Source organism: Artemia sp. Qi Xiang Cuo, chromosome 14 (genome assembly GCF_049724085.1).
Source record: "Artemia sp. Qi Xiang Cuo chromosome 14, ASM4972408v1, whole genome shotgun sequence".
NCBI classification, from domain to species: Eukaryota; Metazoa; Arthropoda; class Branchiopoda; order Anostraca; family Artemiidae; genus Artemia; species Artemia sp. Qi Xiang Cuo.
In genome coordinates this window covers 49,381,508-49,404,301 of record NC_142807.1, presented here as the reverse complement: position 1 = coordinate 49,404,301, position 22,794 = coordinate 49,381,508, and the positions used below count along the sequence as shown (strand labels likewise).

General features: G+C 35.6%; 2 protein-coding genes across 3 annotated transcripts in view; one reads left to right on the top strand and one right to left on the bottom strand.

Moving 5' to 3' along the window:
• Elp3 (elongator complex protein 3) overlaps positions 1-4,618 on the top strand; it is a 57,357-nt gene extending 52,739 nt beyond the window's left edge. For both annotated transcript variants that reach the window (XM_089100544.1, XM_089100542.1), the window contains exons 10-11: positions 2,908-3,089; positions 4,483-4,618. In XM_089100544.1, the coding sequence (XP_088956670.1) occupies positions 2,908-3,089; positions 4,483-4,559 (259 nt within the window). In that variant the 3' untranslated portion in view covers positions 4,560-4,618. The remainder of the gene's footprint in view (positions 1-2,907; positions 3,090-4,482) is intronic.
• LOC148944566 (coiled-coil domain-containing protein 25) overlaps positions 4,571-22,794 on the bottom strand; it is a 33,595-nt gene continuing 15,371 nt past the window's right edge. Inside the window, exons 3-6 of the mRNA XM_089100545.1 lie at positions 21,378-21,537; positions 16,419-16,530; positions 7,307-7,509; positions 4,571-4,707 (exon numbers count right to left, since the gene is read on the bottom strand). Coding sequence (XP_088956671.1) covers positions 4,632-4,707; positions 7,307-7,509; positions 16,419-16,530; positions 21,378-21,537 — 551 coding nt within the window. The 3' untranslated portion in view covers positions 4,571-4,631. The remainder of the gene's footprint in view (positions 4,708-7,306; positions 7,510-16,418; positions 16,531-21,377; positions 21,538-22,794) is intronic.

Here is a 22,794-nt window from a genome sequence, read left to right as displayed (position 1 = left end):
TTGTACTTTCATTAGGGAGTTCCAGATATTTCTGGCTATCAGATGTACTGGTTATTGATTCCATGGCCTATTTAAGAAGCCATCCCCCTAGTGATTTCGAAACAGTGGAAACGTACTCCCGAAGAATGTTGAAACAGTGGATGTATGCTTCTTCGGATGTGCGAGAAATTCACTTTGTAGATGACAGATATGACGGTTTATTCGGGTATCGAGATGCCGCTGGAAATCATGTCAGCTTGAAAGACAGCAGCGGTTGCCACAAGCACAGAGGTGCGAACGCTAGAGCACAAATATTGCTGGGAAGGAATACAAAGCTGTCCAACTGGACCTCCATCTTGGCGAGTTCGAAGACAAAAAGTCAGCTCCTTGAGGTTCTCTTTGAGATTTGTGAAGGGTCTGTGGATCTCGTCAAGCAAGGTGTGACACTGTATCTCTCGGGAGGCTTTTCAGATCGGATGAAAGTTGCGAAATTGCCAGCAAATGTGAGTGCAGAAGATTACTAAGAGCGTCTCACCTCAAACCATGAAGAAGCAGACACAAGAATAATTTTACATGTCCTTGATGCTCTAGGGAGAAACTTCAAGGAGATTGCTGTGCTAGCAAATGACACTGACATAGTTGTTGGACTTCTGTATCACTGCTGTCAGCTATTTGAAAAGAAGGAGCTTGTTAGTCTTGCCATATATGTGAATTTTCAGAAGTATTCTGTGCCAATTCACCAGCTTTGTGAAGTCCTGCCGAACAGTTTGCTCAGTTGCCTGCCAGTGGTCCACTGTGTGACTGGGTTTGATACCGTCAGCTATTTTTATGGCAAGGGCAAAAAGTTAGCTATGAAAGCAGTTGAAAGATTGAATCTCTATGAGGATATCCGGAACGTGATTGTGAGGCTAAGGTGCGACGATGCCCATGCTATCTTGGAAGAATTTACATCTGCCTGCCAAAAGGTAGTCGTAGCAATGTACGGCAAAGACCCTGGTGACTTCAGGTCTTTGAACGATTTGCGCATTCACCTGTACCCAAGAAAACGGGAACTGAAATACTTGCCTCCGACAGATGACGCTTTTTCTTCTCACGCTATGCGTTCTTTGCTACAGGTCAAGTTCCTGTTGGAAGCAAACTTGCCAAGGCCTTCGCCAGTTGACCCTACTCGATTTGGCTGGACTTTTTTGAAAGGCAAAATCTGTCCAGTTCCAATGGGGGGAGATCCTTTTCCACAAGGTACCAGACCTAAATACTGCCTTTGCCGAACCTGCTCTAGAGCCTGCCCGTGTGTTGACAAGAACAGAGGCTGTGATTTGTTGTGTCAGTGTGCAGGAAAATGTAACGAATTGGCAGATGAGTCCTCGGAAGACGAGTTTGGAAATTTGGACGATTCGTTCTTATATGTAATAGCCATTTGTTCTTTTAGTTGTTTCATTTTGAGTTAAAAGTTTCTTAGCTGTTCAGTTTCTCCTCTTCTCTGCTGCGAGGTGAATTCGCAACGTTTCCTGTATTAGGTTTCTAGAATCAATGCATTTCTGGCTTTACTTTGACACTTACACATTTTATTCGTAGCTAAAAGCTGAAGAAACCTAAAACTTTGATCTTACAATAACACTCCAACACTTCTCAACAATATAGCGGTCGTTTCCGTAATCAGCATGGTCAGTTACATTGGGTCCAACCTCCGTTTCGCGGTCCTCTCGCTGACCACACCTGTGTCAGTTTTCAGAGGCTGGGTCCTAGACTAAGTGTCTTTTTAATCAACAAAAGAGATTTGGTTACAACAAAACTGGCAATTTCTGCCATGCAAAACCATAATTTTGTCCGACTAATGGTACTATAATGTTATTGAGTGAAAATTCTGAGATAGCGAATCCCGTCTAGAACTGTGGAGATAGCGAATCCCGTCTAGAACAAAAAAAAATATATATAACGCATCACAAATCTGTATATATTCATTTTTGTTACGTTTTGCGAGTCGGACGAAAATTTTGGGGGAAGGGGAATTTTAAACCCCCCTCCCCTGTATACGGCTTAGGTTCTCAAGCAAAATTCAGAAAGCTATCGACTGAATATTTACGTGGCCTTCCGGTATTAAAGTAGTACTGGGGCATATTGTGATTTTCTTCACTAAACGTAGATACAATTCATAAAAAATATACCGTTATTATCGACTGTTTATCAAATAAAACTAACGTTTATAAATTGCCAAAGTGAAAAAATGACAGCTTGTTCAAAGATTATAATGTCATCTCTCTAAAACTGTCAAAAGTAAAACTCTCGAGCAAATAGAAATAAAGTTATACATAAAACAACACTCGTACATTTCGGAAAAATCTAATTCGGCTAAGAGCCGAAAATTCACTTATGAGTATATTACCACAGGGTTAGACTTGACTTTTTCCTAGTCATATCAGCTTGGCATGCTTTGTATAATAAACGTTACCTTGCCCAGGTTGTGTAATCATTGTTAAAAATTAATGGTTGCTGGAACATCCATCCTGCATCAAAAGATACCTAAACGTTGCTTTTTTTTGGGGGGGGGGGAGGGGGCAGGGGTGAAGGTGCATCATTCAACGCAGCTTTAAAAACAGCATACGGAAGAATTCTTAATTAGAACTTGTGCACGCAATGACTACGGCATGCTACTTTTTACTCCCTCTTTTTTACCATTCCTTCTCAGTCTATCCGTGTTCCTATGAATGGATTGATTTTCTTTATATTCTATAAAGCAGCTTTACGGCTATTCAAAGCCGTTTTTTCGGTAATATACATATGCAGCCAGCAGATAGTAAACAATAAGAGCATATACAACATCATTACCTCCCGCAAGACTTTGTGACCGGGAATACATGGAGAGATTTAAACGGATTTTATTTTTTTCGTGAACTAAAAGAATGCTCTGATTAACCTTTAAATATTTAGGCCTGAATTAAAGAATGGTGTATCAATAGTTAGAGAACTTCATGTTTATGGGTCTGTTGTTCCCATCAGTGCAAGGGATCCACGAAAATTTCAACATCAAGGTTTTGGTACTCTACTCATGGAAGAAGCAGAAAGAATCGCCTTGGAGGAACATGGATCACATAAAATTGCTGTTATATCAGGTAAACAGTTCAAATTAATTCGGAAAAGGGTCAGGGCTGTACGTTGAGGTAGCTTTTATAGGTATCGGACATGCAACTGGCTAAGCTCTTTTTTTCCTAGGGAAAAGAAACTCGCCCTAATCACTAGTGAAATAGTCAAAAATTCATTGGCCTCGATAAAAATGACCAAGAACGTAAACATACTTAACTTGCATCTTCATTTTGAAAAGAAACATAGCTATAAACGCGAATCTACTCAACTCATATCTTTAACTGGCTTTTTGAATATTGAGATTCTCCAGGGGAAGGATATGTGATCTAAATTACTAGGCATATTAGCCAAGTTCTCTAGATTAAAGAAAAATCACTGCAAACGCACTTAGCCTCTTTATTTTACTTTATCCGTGAAAATATCAAATTAACTTTCAGCTTTCAAGGTTCAACGATGAGAACTTTGATTTTTATTTGAAAGAATTTAAATGGAGCATCCGTCCAACCTATAAATTACATCAACTAAAATATTTGAAATAAGCCCATTGGACAGCTAAAAAATAGCACAATTTGTTACAAGAAAAAATTTCACTATAGAGATAAATAAATCACTAGTGACCTGGCACCCCGTGTGGGCGTCTATAAATAATGTGTGTCAAAACGGTCTTCGTGAATTCTCCTTCGTGAATTGAACCCTCTAGATTGGACCTCTCTGTTAATTATTCTTTTTATACCGTTCAAGAGTTGATACAGTCTAGTGCTAATAGGCAAAGGGTTACTGACGCGTCTGCTGCCGCCAAATTTGTATACAAAAAAATCAGTGAAAAAGAATATAAAAAAAGAAAAAAAAACAAGGATACATGCAACAATTTGTGCTATGGAGAATAATTAACATAATTCACTATGGAGAAAAATTTCACTATGGAGATAAATAAATCACTAGTGGCCTGGCACCCCGTGTGGGCGCCTATAAATAATGTGTGTCAAAACGGTCTTCGTGAATTGAAGCCTCTAGATTGGACCTCTCTGTTAATTATTCTTTTTATACCGTTCAAGAGTTGATACAGTCTAGTGCTAATAGGCAAAGGGTTACTGACGCGTCTGCTGCCGCCAAATTTGTATACAAAAAAATCAGTGAAAAAGAATATAAAAAAGAAAAAAAACAAGGATACATGCAACAATTTGTGCTATGGAGATAAAATTCACTATGGAGAAAAATTTCACTATGGAGATAAATAAATCACTAGTGGCCGGGCACCCCGTGTGGGCGCCTATAAAGATGTGGGTGTCAAAACGGTCCATTTTTGTGCTGTTCCATCTTTCAGCAATGTCGATATTAGTTGACAGGTTTGCCACCAAATCGTTTCGAATTCATTTTAATCCTGTGTACTTTTCCTGTTTTAACACAGTTTTTACTTTCTAGGAGTGGGAACGAGAAACTACTACCGCAAGTTAGGATACGAATTAGAAGGCCCTTACATGGTGAAACTTCTCCTGTAAAGTCTTATTCGCTGGCTGTAAAAATTTTTATTCAATTATAATATAAATTACAAAACTCAGTAACTCTCTTCTTTACATGAAGTCGTCAGAATCGTTACCATCTTTGTTAGACTGCATGCTTTCCACTTTAAGTAACTTGTCATAGCTCCTAAACAAAGAAAAAGCAATAACTATATATTCACCAAATTTTATCGTTTTGTAGTTTTTCAGAAATAATACAATGGTTAGCCAAAATAAGGTAACTGTCTTCTCTGATATGGAGAATATGTTTCAATGCGGAAAAAGTAATGTGCAGCACTGAATAATTCAATGCTAAACCTAAACCCCAGATTCAAAAGTATAATCGAAATTTCTCCATAACTCAGTCTAGAGGAAGTGACGTAAAGCAGTGGCAATTTTTTTTATCTTAAAAAAAAAATTAAATTAAAAGCCTCAAAATACAAAATTTTAGTATCTTCTGACCAAAATGGCAGCTTTGATATATTGATCAGTTGGAATGCGATGCTCAAAGTGTGAATGGACACCCTCACCAATTGATTTTGTCGTTGAAAAAAGCCCTGGAAGTAGAAGCATTTGCCGTCGAACAAGTTCTCGTCCAACTTTCAATAATAGTTCTATACGTCGAAGCCAGAGGAAAATATAATCAGAAAAAGTAAAGCCGCATTTTATTAAACTATGGCATTATTTTAACGATTAGTCTAGCTCCGTGCCAATCTAAATTCTAAAGGAAGCTTCTGGAATCAGAAAACCCAGGTACATCCCTCGGAAAAACAAGAAATGGTACTCCGTGCCTCTCAGTTAGAGTGTTTCCTCTTCTTTTTTCTTATTCGATTTGGCAGCACTATACTGTTTGTGGCAAAGGCGTTTAGGCATTTTTAATTCAATTAAGCACTAACCGGTTATAGAGAATTAAAATGAGATCTCCACGCCAAACAGATTTATAGTTAGATATACAATTTTATGTTCTGACGATTGGCGACGTCTGTGAAGTTGTCTTCCTTTTCAATTGATGTCTCCTTTTCAATTTATCGTTATTGTTATATTTTTCTGTTTCTATCAAGGCAATCATCTTTTCTCGTCTAGATTATACTAGCGATTACTCAAACCTTACCTCTAGTTGAATTAATAACATGATTGCCCAAAAACCAAAATTACTCAGTTTGATTTGTGTCCTTGAGATGCTTTGAGTTTTAGAAAGTCAAAGAATTTCAGTATTTGAAACAGTACAAAAAAAGGGCGTCAAAGGTGCTTGAAAAATATACACGGATCTGAGATATCAAATGATCTAATATGTTCTGGATCTGAGATGTCAAATATACAGCCATGAGGGGCGGTCAGTGCACCGAGATTCGGCGGCCGACCTAAAAAATTAATACGCTTTTTTACGAGACATTTTAAATTCTACGAAACTAACTCAATATCATGCAGCCCATTCTGATGCTGTAAGTGCTGATTACAAGTGCTGTAATCAGCACTTGTAGTCGTCAAAATTCTGTAAATATTCACAAATGAAAGAAAAGCAATCAGATGTAATCTGTACCAGAATTAATGCCGAATTAAGTTGCACATTTCTATAGTTTATCTATAAGTTCCTTTGCACTCTTACTAGTGATCAGTCTCGCAAATCGTTGCAGTCCGTAACTTCTACCAATTTATGGTTTTCAGGGTACTGTCACTAAGAAACTACAGCCAAATTAGTAAAACCTTCAGAAAAAAAACTTGACTGGACTGGCCTCGGCAAAAACACGACTGGGCTGTCCTCGGCAAAATTTACTGAGGCCAGTCCAGTCATCGAAAATCATATAGACAAAGGGTTGTCGAAAATCATATAAACAACGGATGTAGTTGTTCCGAAAAACTTAACGGTTATGTACAGAGACAATTTTATTTATAAACTAATATGTTTCAACAACAACAAAAAAAAACCCAGACGCAGAAAAAAAAATAATTAAGAAGCAAGTATCAATCAATAACAAACGAGAAAACTAGGCTCTCCTGGTAAAGGAGATAATTGGTTCAAATTATTATTTAATATGAACGGTTTTTAAGATAGCTGGTGTTACGTTAAAACTTTTTTGAAGGAAGAGTGGGGTCGTGACATAAGAAAAGGTTGAAAAGGATGAATTATTTGTCGAGTCATCAACTGCAGACATACCCTTCTGGAGCCAAATATGTTGCATGATTTCGAGCGCCACGATGATCCAAGGCTTCCAACGTTAAACAATTAAACAGCAAGTAATAAAATCTAGGATGGATCTATTATTGAAACTGAATAGAAACATTTTTTGTGCAATCATAATTATAGAAAACACAGGTTATTCAGTTGATAGGATTGAACACATTTCTGCTTTTACTACCTTAACCAAAGAGTAAGAGTAACTTATAAGAGGGGAAACTGGCTCTAGTGTCGGCAAAAAAAAAAACATCAACACCATCTAGCTTTTGGCGATATTTAGTATTTTTTTAATCTTTCTTATCCTTTTCCTGTCAAGAACTGAGATCAGACACTCAGCACTACACTAATTTTACCACCTACACAAATTAAATTGATTATTCTTATTATTACACTGAAAAAAAATCCCAATTATCACCAAATGCTAGTTAGCGTTGAGGTTTTTTTGCCGACAGTAGCGTTATCTCCCACTCTTGTATGTTACCCATGCTCTTTGATCTTAACTCTAACTTAAAGAGATTTGCAAACACAGAAATGGTTGCGTCACAGAAGGAACAGAAGCAAAAAAAAATACCTTTGCTCTGCTTCTTCTTTCCGTCTTTTTTCTTCTTCCTTTTCACGCTGGTTTTGCTCTCTTAATAATCGTTTCTTGTCCTCTCTCTCCGCAGCATCTCGGGCTTCTCTCACAGCTCTCAAATCAACCTCTCTAATTTCTTTGGTCTTGTTCAATCGATTGACTATTTCATTGATTCGTTTTTCAACTCTAATTTTGTAAACCTACTCAATATGTATTTCATTAGTAAATGGAATAGCCGGGTAATCTTTAAGATTATGATAGTTGTAAAATTGAAGCCAAAAACATCAAATTTCTTGATAAAAAAGAAGAAGTTCGTTGCAACTGACAGTGAGCTACGAGTGACTAGGTCTAATAGTAACCAAAACACTACAAAAAGGGTTTTCGATAGCAATATATACATCAAAATAATCTGCATATTATGGTGACTTCAAATATGTAAAACCCATCAAGTTAAAAATTCTCTGTCAAATATTGCGAGTCCGATCAAATTTGGTTAATTTTAGGAAAAAAGGGTCATGTTCTCAAACTTTCCATTAGGGCTTCAGATCAACTGAATGAATATTCAAATTAATATCGTTTTAACCTTTATCTTGGCTTCATTTGGAAAAATATATATTGATACACGAAAGGAACATTTACTCGTATAAGGATAAATATAGCATAAAACGTGCAGTATGGATGCTGATGTGATGAAATGTCCCCTCTTATTGTGGAAACGACAGTTCAGTTTATGAAAATGTAATTATATTTGAAAAGTAAATACACAAAATGAGCCTTATTCTCGAAGCATCGTTATACAAAAGTTAAACTTTAATACAGAAACTAATGGATTGAGGGGACGGTAGTCCCGCCTTTTATTTAGGATACCCTCGGTAATGGGACTAAAAACAAACATAATCTCTTTGAAATCTTGAAAAAAAACAAGTTTTTTTCCAAACAAAAGTAAAAGCCCGCATAAACATTTAAAACGAACAGAAATAGTCCTGCATACGAGGGGGGGGGGGCAATCTCTCCTTCACTTGGTACACCCGTACTATCCAGAACACACCCGAGAAGTGAAGTTAGGTTAATCATAATGAAATATACTAAAATATGACGAAAATATATTGTATTAAATATTGCTACAACGTATTAAATGAATTATATATTGTATTAAATGTATTTAATACATAATATGTAAACTATGTATTAAATATTTAATAAAAAAGTAACTACAACGTTGTTTTCCCTTGAGCCTAGGCTAATTGTCTCCGAATACAGACAGCTATAAACCGGTTATCTCAGATTCAACTGAGCAAACTTCTTAAGTGTGTTCTGGGTTGTGCGGTAGTACCCCCATATTACCTACTAGATTTTGGCAACTGAGCCCTCCCCCCTCTCCTCAATACGTCTATTGTATAGTTAATGTATTTAAAATATATTAAAATATAACATTTTTAATTCTTTTTTTAAGTTATGTAAAAAAAATCCGTTAAATAAAGTATGGAAACCTTAACTGAAGACATTGGAATGAATTAAAATCATTATATATTAAAAATTCATTTTTTTTTCCAGTAAATATCTAAAGTAATATTATCTTTTTTATTATTTGTATTCTTTTTGTCCATCAAAATTTTGATTAACTAAAGAATTTGTCCAAAATACACCAAGCTCCTTATACCAAAACCTGACTTTCTGGCCATAAAAATCGTCATGACAAGCCATGGTACGGTGTCATGTGCAAATGCGGTAGCTGAAATCAGTCCCAGGACTTAATAGTCGGGCGGTCCGTGCACCTGGGGGGGGGCGGCCCACTTTGATTATGTTTTTTACTTTTATTTTGCTTTAATTTCTTATATTTGAGTCGAGAGGGAGAGTATGTTATTCCCCGGGAGCCACCTGCCCTAGCAAGGGCTTTGGGTCTATAGATAGTGAAGGCCAAATAGCCAAACTCCTGCTCGGTGTACTTTCTGTTGGTGTGTACGTGAATTGGTATGCATTTTACTTTCCACTCGCTTTAGGATCTTTTTTGTTTAATCTATGTAAATGTTGTGTGTATGTTTGATGTGACTATTAATTTTGATTTCTGATCGCATTTTTGTTTTATTGATTGTTTGATAGCAGCAAAAAATTATTTCTGCGACCACACAGGCTAATCATGACCAAACGAAAGAATCGTAGAGATGGGAGACTAATGATAATACCAGTCAGTAAAAACTCGATTAAAAGTATATAAATATAAGAGTCAAGGCCTCTGTTAGACCTTCATGTATGCTGAATAATTAAAAATACTTGGTAAAGAATGATAATATAAAACATCATAAAATCTTATTTTTTAACTTAGATTGGCACAATTTTATATTAATGAGTCAGTGTGCTATTGAACACATCATCAATTTACTTGTTATATGTATCATTTATTCTAGATTTTTCTTTATATTTATTTTTCTTTAATAAAAAAAATATTTGATTTCCGCTACCTCATGCTTTTTTTTCTTTTTAGTATTAAAAGTTTACATAATACAAGATTTTTTCAACCTTTCTCTATTTTTAAAAATTCCTACAATTTTGTAATTTTATCTTTACTAAATTGATAAACGCATAACATAAAAATAAACAAACATGACTTGGCAGCATTGATTAAAAAGGCTCTCTAAAGTCGGAGAAATCTATAGCTTTGATGAGCTTAAGTAAAATTTTCTTCGTATTGACTGGTGAGTCGAATAATTACATTATAATTTTAGGTGGCAGGTATTTGTACGGAGATCGTAAGTAGTGTTGAAAAAAAAAATGTAATTGCTGAAGGACATTGTTTATTTTGAACTTCTGCGTTTTTCTCTGTCGGTTAGGCGAATTTTTTGAGTAAATCAAATGACAATTTCTAATTCTTTTTACGTCTTTTAAGGCGGGGTTTATTTTAGCATGGGATCCGTTATTTATCTTTAAATTAACCCAAGATTCGTGGTAAAATCTTAAAAATTTATTTGATTGTTATTCTGTAATTATAAGTCAATTACTTAAAATTTCATTTCATTATCCTTTTCGGTGCTAATCTGTCATTTTGCAGCAGAATGCTATATTCGCTTTCACTAAAATTTGCAATTTGCATTCGGTAGATCATTTTACATTTTATCGCCATCTACGTTATCTAATTTGGTCTTGAAACGTCTGGACACACGATATATAACGCCGAATCTATCTTGGCAGCTTATAATTATCTTTTAATTTCCTGAATATTAAACTTGAAAAAATACTTTCCAACCTATGGAAAAGGTTTCCGCATAAACTTTCGAGTATGCTCATTCGATTGGAAATTGGAATTTCGATTTCTCTTTTAAAGAACCAAAAGGGATCAGAGGGCAGCTAGCTCCCCCCACATCTTTTTTCTCAAATGTATTCTATAGAAGTTTTAAGATAGTCATTTTGTTTAAATGTGCCGAGAGATCACAAAGCAATGCAACCGGTGTTGAAATAACTATATACTGTCCAGGTGAATGGGTTATGTATTATAATCATGGATTATCTATGGTGTGACTGGTGCGATTGTACCCTCTTTATTGTAGGAGGATATGGCGAATTGACATCAAAAGTTTGGGATAAATTTATAAGACTCAAGAGCATTCAAAAGGAAGGCCGCTAACACGAGCATGTCTTCTTTACTAGCACTTCGGATCAAAATTTTTATTTACACTGGTGGTTTAAAATTTATCCCACTTAACATCACGCTGAGTCGTGGGTTAAAACACCCCTCTCCTCCAGCCTGTTTAGCCTGGACAGTGGGTTATGCTAGCGGATAATCATTTAATTGTCAATGGTAGTTTTTTGGTAATGTTATTTAGAAGTCGAAGGATGCTCTATTGAGAGGACAACAAAATTTCTTGTACCCTTGTTAAGAATCGACAATGATCGGTGTGTAAATCAGCCCCTCCGTTCTTCATCCCCCCTCCAAATAAAGCCTATCGAAATTTGAAAATAGCCGACCTCTTCAAAATAGTACAAAGATTACAAACAATGCCTTAGGGGCTGAAACAACGTTCAGAGCCCACAGGCAAAGGATTTAGTTTATGTTCGGGGACATACTCGTATATGGTTTATATGGAAAAAGTGAACGCATAAACTTTTGAATATACTTATTTAATTCTAATTTGTAATTTTTATCTACCTTTTTTGAAGTCAATAGTGGTCGGAGGGCAAATAGATCCCCCCCCCCCCCGATGCCATTTCTTCACCAAATGAATCCCATCACAATTTCCAGATACTCATTTTGTCCCAAATCGTTCAATGATTATGTAGCAATCCTTTAAGGATTAAAACAGCGCCATAGAGTCGGGTGTTGCGGGTTTAGAGTTAGATCCGTGGGCTGCCTTATCCCGAAAAGCATTGCAATATAATCGTAAAACATAAAACCGAAGACAATAAGAGTGCCTATTAAGAGAGTAAAATAGGTCATTGTGTACGTTTTTGCGCAGACAGTGTACTGTGTTATTACCAGTGTATAATTTTGTCTCTTAGGACTCGTTGTATCGTCGCTTCACACCACTCATCTTTCTGATTTTTACTGCCAAAACTATCTAATAAGTCATTCTCAAGAGAGGCTCAGAAGAGTAATTTAGGTCAGGGGAATCGAAATTTTATTAACTGCATAGTCCCGTGCTAAGACTCCTATTGAAGACAACCTTTCAAATGGCTCAGGCTACTAATTCATAAATTCACAATAGTCATATACGATTTTCAGGCCAGATAACCAATGTTTGGAAAGGTTGTTGGCGCTCGTCTATTATATAAAACTCACTCGAGATGGGAAGTTTGGAGACAATAAAATATGATGAAAATAGAATACTTTATTAGCAAACTTGTGAAGGGCATTTGTAAATTATTAAATTGGAAGCTTTGACGTCGGCTGACTGTCTGAAAGACAAAGAAAATTTTATTATTTACGCAAGTCTGTACCTGCAGAAATTTCTGAGCCCTGACTGTATATTTCCTTGTTTTATTTTCCACTATTATTCTAATAAATTATTCTATTTTGATATTTATTATTTCGTTAACATTAACCAAACTACACTTCCCGAGTGTGTTTTATATAATATACAAGTACAGGAGTTTCATTTGGGAGGGGCGTCATTTGGGAAGGGCTGGCTGGGGCTATAGCCCCCCTCTGATTTTAGGAAGGGCCCCAAATCGGTAGTCACATTTATATTGATTTGATCTTAAGCGTGAAAAAATTGTGTTTTCAATTAAAACAAATCCGTTTCTAATAGAGCTATACTTCACAACAATCTATTGTGAGCTTCATTCCCGAATAATTTATTTAATATTCTTATTTCATATTTAATGACACATTTTTACTGTCTTGTTGCAAAAGCCACGGTGCCTGACTTCCATTACAATAGAACAAGGCGACCCAGGATCTGTAACAAAATTATAAATGTCGGTTACGTGATTCTGGAGCAGTGATCCCTTCTATATATACGTATGTTGAATTTTTATTTTTAAGAGTGTGTTTTTGAATATGTTCTGAATTGTATTGATTGTCTTGAAATTTAGCTTCTTGAATTTTGAGACATTCAAAGTGAGAATTTCAGATCAGTTATTTTTTTATGATTTCATTAAAGATAAGAAAAAACATATTATACTAAAGAACAAGTAAAAGAATTAATAACAACCTTTAAGAACAATGCCATATCTTACATACCCAAGATTATAACAAAATGAAAATATGGAAAAAGCACAGGATTTGTTAATAGGACATTTAAAATGAGATTTCACCAGCAATCAAAGACCAATATTTCTACTTCACAATTGAAAGGCCTTACCAATGGGGGGGCGGGGACTTGGCTGGAACCAACTTATAAACAAGGTGATAAAAACATAAAAAAACAAAAACAAATAAGAGACCTACCAATTGGTGACAATTCATGATAAATTTTGGATGGGGGGGATGAATTTACTTTTCGACATCCAGAAGAGGGGGGGGGGCAAATTTGTTGTTTTTTTTTATTTTTCTACGAACATATCGTGCCAGTGTCATGAGCACCCACATTCTGATATGCAAGCTAGTATTAAAGCAGTTGAACCGCATGCAATTTACATTCACCGCCGTGCTCATAGACTCAACCTTGTGTTGGGTGCTTGTATTTAGAACTTAAGACGAGTGGCATCTTTTTTCACCATTATTTAAGACCTGTATTGTTTTATTGCAAATGGGAATTTACACTACCAACTGTTTATTAATACTCAGAAAGTTGCTAGCATAACTATTCCTCAGTTGGAGAAATGATGTACTACAAGATTGGTGTACTGATATATATCGCTGAACAGAGTACTAATAAATACAACTGTATCTTGACTGTTTCATCAATTACCAAAACATTCTTCCGACGTGGACTCAGGCCCACGGACTCCCAACCAGTCTTCAGACATTTGAATTTATATTTACACTCCATCTAGCGAATTTTTTTGGGCCACAATCATGGGTGTAGGCAGCATATTGTCTAGGGGGGGGGGTGGGGCAGTCGATATTGTGATGGAGGGCCTTTTATCAACTGCTTTTCCAACCATCTGCTTTTTCAGCCATATCTAATGTAAATTTGAAGGTCTAGGGGGGGCCGCTGCCTCCAAATTTATAAGCGTAAATACGCATATAAGTCCAACCCTTTTAGGGGGGGGGGGTAATTGAAAATAGGTATTATTAGTGGTCGTTATTCTTCGTTAAACTGAGCTGACTGTAAATTCTTTAAGTACCAAGTGTTGGGGTTCCACAGAAACCCCACACAGAACCGGTGTGGTAGTCGCGGGCATCCCATTATAATATTGGCACCGCCGGCGGCTTTCCCCTCCAGTAAGTGGTGTAGCACCATTTTTACACCAATAAGTGGTGACACCCATACCTTACAACACCAACATCAAGGACATTTGAATCGAAATCTTAATGTTTAAATTGGTTAAGTGGAACAGACATAACCACAAATATCTTTAAAATATACAAAAAATCCGGAATTCGATATTTAAGAGAAAACACCTTCATGTGTGGTTATTCAGCTTTTGGTAGTAGCGGGAGCCAAGAAACGTTGATAAAAATCATCAAAAATAAGCCCAAAATTTATGGTATCAAACAGCTTAAGTTTTTACCCTCGGTAATGGGACTAAAAGCAAACATAATCTCTTTGAAATCTTGAAAAAAAAAAGTTTTTTTTTTCAAACAAAAGTAAAGGCCCGCATAAAAATTTAAAACGAGCAGAAATAATCCTGCATACGAGGGGGGGGGGAATCTCTCCTTCACTTGGTACACCCGTACTATCCAGAACACAACCAAGAAGTAAAGTTAGGTTAATCATAATGAAATATACTAAAATATGACGAAAATATATTGTATTAAATATTGCTACAACGTATTAAATGAATTATATATTGTATTAAATGTATTTAATACATAGTATGTAAACTATGTATTAAATATTTAATTAAAATGTATCTACAACGTTGTTTTCCCTGGAGCCTAGGCTAATTGTCTCCGAATACAGACAGCTATAAACTGGTTCAGATTCAACTGAGCAAACTTCTTGAGTGTGTTCTCGATTGTACGTTAGTACCCCCCACTTTTTCAAATAAAGTTTGATTCATTTCTCCAATACTTCAGGGACGACTGCTATAACACAGTAGTAGTGAAATTAAAATTATTCTTTGGGCGCTTCACAAACGGAAGCTCATTTTAAGGCGCATCTGCTTTATAATAATGCTGTTCTAATGCCTTGAAAGCAAATAGGTAAAAAAAAAACTTGCAATTACCATTTGGTTACATTTTTTGCACTAAAAATGCTTGAAGATAAAGTATCCGTAAAACTTCAGCGTAAAGAGCCAGGCAGAAGGGGGGAAGACAGCCCCTCCCATATAACTGAAAATTTATGTTCGTTTTATGTTAGTTTTAATGCCGCTCTTTACTTTCGTATACTGTAAATTTATTTAATGAAAAGTTGGAAAAACAACGCTCATCTCGACAGAGTATTTTTGTACCAGACTTTTCTTTTGTTATATCATCGTGCTAAGGAACAAAAGAAGAGTGAAAATAAGACATCTCTACTTTCTGCGGGAACACTGTCTTTGTGTTACATTTGCTTTAATGACCTTCAGATATTTTTTTCCATTTTTTTTATACATAAAAAAATCTTCAAATCTTCTTAGCATTTTTAGCCTTATTTTTTTAAAATTTATTTATCTTAATTTCGAATATTATCTTGAAGCTTGCACTAAGTGGCTTGATAACGGGGCTTCGGTTTGATGCACAGTACTTAATATTATGTAATGCAGCCTTGAGCTAGAATTACTCAAACTTTTTTTGTTCAAATCATGGCCGGGTTCTCTTTCTCGAAGTGAACACGCGATCAGTTGCAAATGCCCATTTTAGGATCATTTTCTGACACATTTTCCAGAAAAAAAAAATGCTAGATACAGGGACCAAAATTTTGATTCGGGTATACCTGATACCCTATATTTCACTTCGGACATTTCGGGCAACTCATTCATAAAATACAAAGAAAAACAACATAAAATACTTTCTTGGTCCCCTAAGGTATAATTATCCATCTTAGGATTTTCTTTTTTTTTGTAATTTCAAAATTACGAAGCTTTTAAGGCAGTACCACTCTTACGTCAGTGTTGTCACGTTGAAAAAAAAAAAAAATAGTTAAATTTAACAAAGCTTTTCTTCCTCGGAAACTCAACTTGAACAATCTACTGATTCTCAAAGACAACTAAACCCTTCAAGGAAAGCTACACCTTTTTAAGCTATTGGCGCCCTCGTTTTTAGCTTTTATTGCAGATTTTTCACCAACGTTTTATTTATTTTAATTTACCGCTCGCTACTACCAAAAATAGCATAGCTGCATATGGTTTTCATTAAAAATTGAGTTGCCAATTTTTCCGAAGTTTTGACGATGTATATGATAGTGTAAGTTTCCATTTCACGTATCAACTTTAAGGTAAAAATGTTCTTATCTTTCAGTTAGCCCAGCCCGATTTTTAATCCTACTTTCATTATTTAATTAACTTCAACTTTTTTTAATATCATTTCTACTACATGTTACACTAACCGTATTGCCTCCATAATGCCTCCAATTGTTTTGGTACTTACTTCTTTGTCTTTATGAAAACCAACTTGACCAGGTTCCATACCAGGGGTTTTCTTCAAATTTGTCCACATTGTATAAACTACATCAATGTTATTCATCTTATTTCCTTGGATACTGCAAAAATGAATCATGGTTATATTTCAATAGAACAACTTGGTAATAGCGTAAAGATGCAAATTTACGGTAATAAAATCCAAATAGAACTGATTCAGAAACTTTCTCGGATAAACTGAAGTCTCCAGCTATACCCTGATCCGAATAATTTTCTCTGGTCGGCTTTTATCCATTTTGTTCGTCAACACCTCACCTCACTTCATAGTCATCAACTAGGTCACTGTCACATGCAACAAGTACGAGACTTCTGAGATACTGGTCAGCCGTAATTGAGCGCAAAGAAGTGTAAAGAAATTTTGGTGTAATTTTTATTAGGTTCACTTGATTTTTAGGGGCGTTTTCATCCTTTTCCAAAAATTTGGTAAATTTTTGATGGTTAACATTCCCCAACTTTTGATCGTAACCAATTTGCGTACCCAACTTTTAATAGATGACATTAAAATTGATGAAACTTATCTACTTTGAACAGGAATCAATGTTCAATTTTTTTTGGTTTATCTATTGTTATCAAGACTCAGAGTATCTGGTTATTATGTTTCTCAGATTTTTGTTTACTATTGAGTCTTATCACTCCTTATTACGTAAGAAATTTTACGTACTATTACGGCTGTGTAGCCTCGACATGTATTCCATCAATAACTGCTACGAAGTATCATTCGCAAGATGAACTTGGGCAAGCAAGCTACGGATACGCTTATGCTGGACATTCAGATGCTGCCACACGTGACGTTCACGGTAATGTAATTGGTAGCTATGCTTATATCAACCCAGAAGGCAAAGAAGTTCGAGTCAGCTACACAGCCGGTCAGAAAGAATATTACGTAAAGAAATTTTGTCTAGCTAAAAAAATCTCAACCCTTTTGCTGGGGGTAGTACCAGCTTAAATATTTTCTATGCAACTGGCAAAACACCCATCGATTCACATGAGATTTCGAGAATACCTTCAAACTTTATCTCTGTTCTGAGGCTTTCTTGGGGAATTTTGAAGCCCCGTCGGAACAAAACCAATAATTTCTTTTATTCTTGTCAGTTCATCCTAATCACCGAAAAGGCCAGGGTTGAAGAGTCACTTAAGAATAGCCAATATTGTTCATTGGTTCGTTCACTATCCAACGACGATATGAATCTTCCATTTCGGTAGTACAGAATTCCTGATTTAAATTTTGGAAGCTGGAACAGTTACTAGAAATGGATTGGTAATATCCTGCGCCTAAGTTGTATTTGGTACTCTTCCTCTGCAGAGTGTCTCTCCATCATTCTAGGAAAAGAATATCAGTTTCTGTAAACATAGCTTAGGCTTTTACAGAACCAGGTCTCCAAGTTTTTTCCTTGAGGCATAGCAATTAGAGCGTTGGTTTAGAAAAGAAGCAGACATACAAATTCCAGATCAAAGGTGAAATCGCACTTGATAGCTTGAAAGTTACTGAAATTTAGATGATGAACGGACTAACCTAGTAAACGTTACGAAGTGTGCTGTATTGTTTGTCTGCATGAATCATTTTGGTGAGCTGTGTGCCAGGGTTATCCCAGCAAGTTTTGAGTAAGTACTTTACAAGTAAAACAAAAAAAAGGTATATTTTCTGAGCAATAATCTGCTAGATTCTTTAAAGAAAATAAGTAAAAAAAACAAGTTTTTGTAACTGAAAGTAAGGAGCGACGTTAAAACTTAAAACGAACAGAAATTATTCCGTATATGAAAGTGCCGTCCCCTCCTCAACGCCTCGCTCTTTACGCTAAAGTTTGACTTTTTGTCACAACTACTTTTTAAAACGACAAAAACTTTAGCGTAAAGAGCAAGGCGTTGTCGAGGGGACAGCCCCTTTCATATACGGAATAATTTCCGTATAAAAGAGGTAAACAATGTATGAGGATTTCTTAGAACCACCTAAGAAACCAGATATGGGACTTTTGATATTAAGGGATATGATAATCATTTCCAAAAAGTATGTCCCAAATAAAATTTATTTCCTTTTGAATATATGGCTCTGACCAAATATTAAGGACCCAAACCACAAGAGATATGGCAACGCCTCTTTTAACTTTGGGACGACGGCTAGATTTAAAGTGAGGGTATCTATTATTTTGTGTGTGCTTTGTAAAAAAATCGAGCTTATCCATATTACGTATAATCAACACATCTAGGAATCATATTTTACCTTCTTTTTCTGTCTTTACTGTGAATTGCAGGTTTCTATCAGATGGTCTAAAAAAGCTTTAAGTGCATCTTCACCCCAATTCCAAACTGATATAATCAGTTTGGAAATGTCCCTAAAATATATGGAAATGTCCCTAAAATATATGATTCAGAAAATACGAATTTAATGCCCGATTCTGAAGATGTTTAATGTAAATATTTGCAAGTAAACCTGGTGGACAGGTTCCCATAGAGAGACGCTTTATTTTTTGGTAAAAAGTTTCGAAGCTGGAAATGCATGGAATAGTTGCTACACAATCTAACTGAATTCATTAGAGCGTCACTGTCGATCCCTGTTGCAGATTCTTTGATTAAATGATAATTGTTTTCGAGGTTCTTTTGAACAAGTGCTCTAATTCTAACCATCAACGTTTGATTCACTGAAAGGATGTCAAAGGTACTTAATACTGTACTTTCAGAAATAATACTTTTAGAAATACCAACATTTTTCTGCCAGACCTACTAAATCCCCCTAAAAGACTTTTGGGAATAAGATAGAGACTTGAAAGCAGTTACTAATCATTTTATAATACTTGAAAAGGGTGCTTCAAGGCTACCATAGGTCTTGAAGGGATGCCTTGTTTGTGCAATTCTGGTAGGTCATAGGACTTGGGGCAAAAGTTATCAGGAGAGAAAAATTTGTTGTACAACTGCAGAGTGGTTCCGCTATTTTTGTTTTAGAATTGTCGACTCTTTTATAACCTATGGAGTAAACTGATAAAAATGATCATGTCTTAACCTGGCATAAGTACTTATGTCATTTATATATGAGTGAATTTTTGCTACCTTAATCGGTCTTGCCCAGACTAATGATAAATTTTTCAGCTTCAGTCATTATTAATGAGGAATCGTTAAAGAGATCATATAGTATTCTTGTGTCAAATGCGTTTGTATCATCTGGAAAATTTTGCATTTTTATTTAAGTGCAGTAGTATGATTCATACAAGGTTTAAGTATATCAAGGTTAGAGGCAAGGACATTACATCTGTCGAGAGAAGATTCTAAAGACGCTGCTAAGTCTGCAACGCTAGGTCTGCGATGCTGCTAAATCTGTATCTGTTTCAACACAAAAGATAATTTTGTTCCTTGTTTGAGTACAGTACTTTATAATTAATAGAACAAAGTTTTCTCCATGGAAGGTTGGTAATTGCGGGTCCAGGAGTGGCCTGAAAAATTCAAGTTAGATTCCTCATTTGAGATTCGTATTCCAACGTACAACACGCTTTTCTTTTGACAAACAAAAATCGCCGTGACATAAACTACTTCCCATCCCGATAATCTGAGAAAATTCAACCATGGACACATTCTGCGGAAAAAGAAAAAACTTCCAAAAGATTCATCATGTCTCCAGTGTTCTTTGTTTTATTAATGTGATATAGTGGTTTTATCTGTAAATTATATGTGAATTGTAGTTTTTGCAAAATTGTTTAAGTGTAAGTTGCGCCTTAAAGAGTTTTGGAACGATTTTAGTAAAAAAAATTATCCATGGTCAAATGCTATCCATAAGCTTGATGTAACTGACAACGAAAACCACACTGCCTTTTCATCATACAAAAAAATAGAAGTTAATGATCAAATTTGTTGGACCTAAAAAGTGATTCTATACCAAAAGCGGAAAAAGTTCTTGTTAATGGTTTTAACACCATATTCCAATCTTTACCCTCGTGTCATTAAAAAGCATACGAACATCACTGTTTTCTTTATTTTGTAAACAAATAACCATGATATCAATAGTATTTTTGAAAAAGTTGCAGATTCATAGCTAAGACAAAACTTCTCATGCCAGTTTTCTGAGGTAAGTTGATTAGGGATCGTTTTTCGTAGGGAACCTTTGCTTTCCATTGAGTATCCACAATTGGGTATTTTTTCTGTTAGGACTTAATTTGTCGCAAATATCCCAATCAAGTCAATCAAAACGTCCAGAAAAGAAAAATTATAATTTTTTTCGACATCTAAAGTCCTTTAACGGTGTTCAACCAATCAACGATAGCAAGTTTTAGAGACATATAAAAAAAAGATTGGTCTACAGCAAGGCCATAGATATTCCTTAAGGAAGCGATACAATTATTCCAGATGATCAGTGTTGTCTTTGGGTGAGCCAAGGATTTATGCAGTTGACACTGTTACACAACTATTGAGACCTGCACACTGTTCACACCAAACATGCGCAACCGTAAAACAGTTAATAATAGCAGCGCCGTATCCCCCCTAAAAAAGGGTTAGTCTGTATATATTTTGTGGCAAAACAAACCACTAGACTCGTGTTTATGCAATTAAAACGCAGGCACACTTGGCTTTAATAATCGCTTCTTTTAGCCAACTAGGACTCAGTAAAGAAAGAAAACAAAACTAAGTAATTAAAGAACCCTGCATCTAAAAAAAATTCAAATATTTTCCTGATTTTTTTTTCAATAGTCTATGGAAATAATGAATGATTATTATTACCATTTTTTTAACCTCTTGTATAAAAATTGAGCTGAAATGTTTTAATTTTTTGTTTTTTTTTAACTGACCTGCATTTTCATTTGACTATTAACAGATTTCCTCAGTCACCAGTTAATTTGAATGCGTTCTTGACTTGCAAATAAAAGAAATGAAAAGGGTACCAAGAATTATTCAAAAATTGCTCTTAACAATATTTATTACTATTTACCTATTAGCTTTGACTAGTTGGGCACAATCTTCTAGCACTGCACCTGGTATATCATCAATTGTTTGGCCAGGTTGAAGTCGAACGTAAACATGGGCTGATGATAGCTTATCCACATGGAACCACACATCCTCGGGCCAGCCCCATTTTATCAACTCCTCATCTAGAAAAAAGCTTGCTATCTGTACATTGAATTAGAAATCATTTACAAATAACTTAATCAAAGATATTGCGTAAACTTATTTCTCAAGCGTAAATATGGTCTAATGATGGCTTATCTAAGCAGAAACATACATCCTCTGGTCAGTCCTTCCCAGTGCAAGGGGTCCACAAAATCAAGTCAGGTGTATCACATCTAGGGGAAAGGGAATTTTTTTTTTCTTCTTCTAGCGCATATTGACAAAAATCCATCACAATTGCAAACAGTCACTTCCTCAAGAAAACCGTCATTTCATCGACAAAAACCGTCATTTTATCGACTAAAAGCGTCATTCCATTGAAAAAATCCGTCATTTCATTGACACAAATCAGTCACATCGTCGACAGTCATAATATCGACACGTCAACTCATCGGCAGTCACAATCAATACCCGTCACAACGTCAACAGCCATAACATCGACACGTCATTTCATCTAAAAAAACTGTCGATGAAATGACGTGTCAATATTATGGCTGTCGACCTTGAGATGGGTAGCGATTGTGACTGCTGATGAACTGATGTGTCATTGTTATGGCTGTCGAAGAGTTGACGTGTCAACGAAATGACGGATTTAGGGGTAGGGAAAAATGAGTTCAGTGAACAAAGCACTACAATCTAGTTACACAACCACTGAATAAAACACACCGCATTAATAAAATAAACATGGTTATGCTATAGAAGATGAAAATACTGACAGCAAATCTACCAAATCTTGTTGATAAATGGAATGGTCCTAATTGACAATGTGGACTGTCATCCCTGCTGCAAACAATTTATCTGTCAATAAGTTGCATATTGACATATAATGACTATGAAATTCAGCCCAAAGCTATGTTTAAATACCCTTCCATTCTTCTTTGATATAAATACCCATGCCAAAACTCTGAGAGAACAGGAAATGGGCCTGAAATTAGCTCTTAATAAGATTTAAATAATCAAATGCTTTTTCACTATAATGATTGTCAATCTTGTTCTTACATGCATAGACTGAATCTGAGTTGACAGTATCTGATGGTAGTGCGTTCCACTCGGAGGCAATGCGGCTGCTAAATGCCCATCAACCAACATCTCTTCTGAAACGTTCTTCAGTTAGCTTAAACTTGTGACCTCTCAGGTTATTATTCTTGAATGATATTATCTCTTTTGGAGGGATGTTGTCGAAGTATCTGTTGCATACTTTATATATTTCAATAAGATCTCCTCTCAAAAATTGGTATGAG